General features: G+C 56.2%; 1 protein-coding gene across 2 annotated transcripts in view; it reads right to left on the bottom strand.

Annotated features, from left to right (window-relative positions):
• Nucleotides 1-607: 607 nt before the first annotated feature.
• Nucleotides 608-2,111, bottom strand: part of Setd3 (SET domain containing 3) — a 71,978-nt gene continuing 70,474 nt past the window's right edge. For both annotated transcript variants that reach the window (XM_005390415.2, XM_005390417.2), the window contains exon 13: nt 608-1,898. In XM_005390415.2, the coding sequence (XP_005390472.1) occupies nt 1,455-1,898 (444 nt within the window). In that variant the 3' untranslated portion in view covers nt 608-1,454. The remainder of the gene's footprint in view (nt 1,899-2,111) is intronic.

Genomic DNA, 2,111 nt, shown 5'->3' on the forward strand with positions numbered 1-2,111 from the left:
GCTTCTCCTAGCGCGTTCACACGCGCACAGAGCAGACAGGGAGTGGCAGGCGCCCACAGCAGGGATAAAGCCCGCTCTGAGCACAGTGCAGCAGGCAGGCGTGCCCTGCTGGCCAAAAAAAGGCCGTATCTCTGAGCACCGTCCACGCCCTCAGCAGGGAACCGGCCATCTGTCGCCGCACTGCGGCTTCCGTGGAAGCTGCGGAGACCACCTGTTCACAGCAGCACTCATGCCGACGAACAGGCAGCTTACTCAGCTTTAGAAACTAAGCACTCAGGACATCAGACCATGTGAAAACGTGTGGTTGAGGAAACCAGGGATCCTCAGCCTGAAAAGCAGAGGCTCCCGAGGCACGGCTGCCGCCCACTCCACCCGGCCCCACCTGCAAGCCGAGGGTCCCCGCCCCTCTCGAGGGCGGTCCAGCCGCCTGCGGCCACACTGAGCCTCCAGAACGCTGACGAAGGGCGTGGCCAGGGCTCTGTGCGCTCTGCACCAAGGGTGGGCAGTGGCCAGAGCTCGAGCTCAGGGTTCAAAAATGCTCAGGGAGTTAGTAAGACATTTACATCGGAAGGCCTGTCCCACTCCAAAGAAAAGGAACAGACGAAAATATTAATCATGTTTTCCTTTTAATAAGGGTTTTACTCAAAAGGAGAGCTTGGAAAACCTCTAGCTTGCTGTGAAAACCGGAAGAGCCAGGGAGCCATCTCACTCCGAACACCAGCAGGGAAGCTGGGGGGCCACCGCGCTCTGCACACGCTCGGCACCGCCCGCGAACCAAGCGCTGCCTCTGGTCAGAGCCAGCGCTGCAGGTCAGGAGGGGCCGCATGTCCTACTTTGATTCGAGGAGGAAGGGCACGTTCTTAATACAGTGAAACGAAACACAGAAAGTAAACAAATCTTTAGAAATCACTAGATATATATGTGCATATATATTTATATAATTAGGATTATCGTCAACATTTAAAACTATTAAAAATAAGGTTGCCACCTTACGTTTTCTCTCAGTACTAGGGCATTATTTTAGGGAGGAAAGTCAAAGACTCTGCCTGGACTCTAGGTGCCACGTGCTGGCCTCCCCTAGCTCTCCGGCGCACACCCGCGGGTCCCCACCCACTCTGCTCAGGAGGCGGAGGGGCTCCACCTCTGCTGTCAGCGCCACAGGCCTGCAGAGGCACCGCTGAGCAAGGGAGGAACCAGTGCCTCGGGCCTGCAGAGCCTCCCAGGGCGCCCCTTCCCCTCGGCTGTGGCTGTCAGTGCATGTGTTCTGCCTAGAAGCAAGATGGCAATCTTAATCAAAAAGCTAGATCTTTAAAATAACTTAAAAAATCATTTGTATATAAAGCAGCAAAAACATATTTTCCTCTCTGCGGAAAAGAAAATGTTAACGAGAACACAGCATGGAGATGGACCGTTCCTCGATGTCTGCTGAGCCGGCTTCCGGCTGCCGCGGCTGCTCAGAGCTGCTCTCTGGCTTTGTCAGTGCTGTCTGAAGATTCTTTGGCGTCTCCAATCACTCTTTTGCTTTCTCCCGGATTCAAATTCTCATTTTCGGACCCGGTGCCATTAGGGATAGAGTTCTCGCCGTTGACGAGCCCATGCTCCGCGGCGCTGCTGGCCTCCTTGAGGCTCAGGGCCTCCTGCACCCCAGCCTCCTCCTCCAGGTTTCTCAGGACCAGGGGCAGCCGTGAGTCGCCCGCGCCGCCCTCCAGCAGCCCAAGGTTACTCTCCTCGTACTTGGGGAGTGGCGCCCGCTCCTCCATGTGCTTGCGGAAGCACTTGCGGTTGGTGGCTGCGCTCTGCACGGCTTTCTCTAGAATCTCCTTCTCCCCCAGCCGCAGTTTGACGGCCATCTTCATGCGGGCAGGAAGGTCAGCGTTCTTCAGGACGGCCTTGTCTTCCTGGAGAACAGAGGAGCAGCATCAGCGACAAGAAGCCTATTCCAGCAAAGCTGCAGGGTCGGGGAGGATGCTAAGGGGCAGGAGGGAAGGAGGGTGTTATGGTTTGTGTCTGGGTGTCCCCCAAAGCCTCATGCGGTCATGGGGCAGGCTTTTAGGGTTTGATTGATTATGGGTGTGAGAGCTACACCCGCCCTGGGGTAGGTAGTTTGCATA

This window comes from Chinchilla lanigera, unplaced genomic scaffold, assembly GCF_000276665.1.
Source record: "Chinchilla lanigera isolate Chin_1 unplaced genomic scaffold, ChiLan1.0 scaffold00037, whole genome shotgun sequence".
NCBI lineage: Eukaryota > Metazoa > Chordata > Mammalia > Rodentia > Chinchillidae > Chinchilla > Chinchilla lanigera.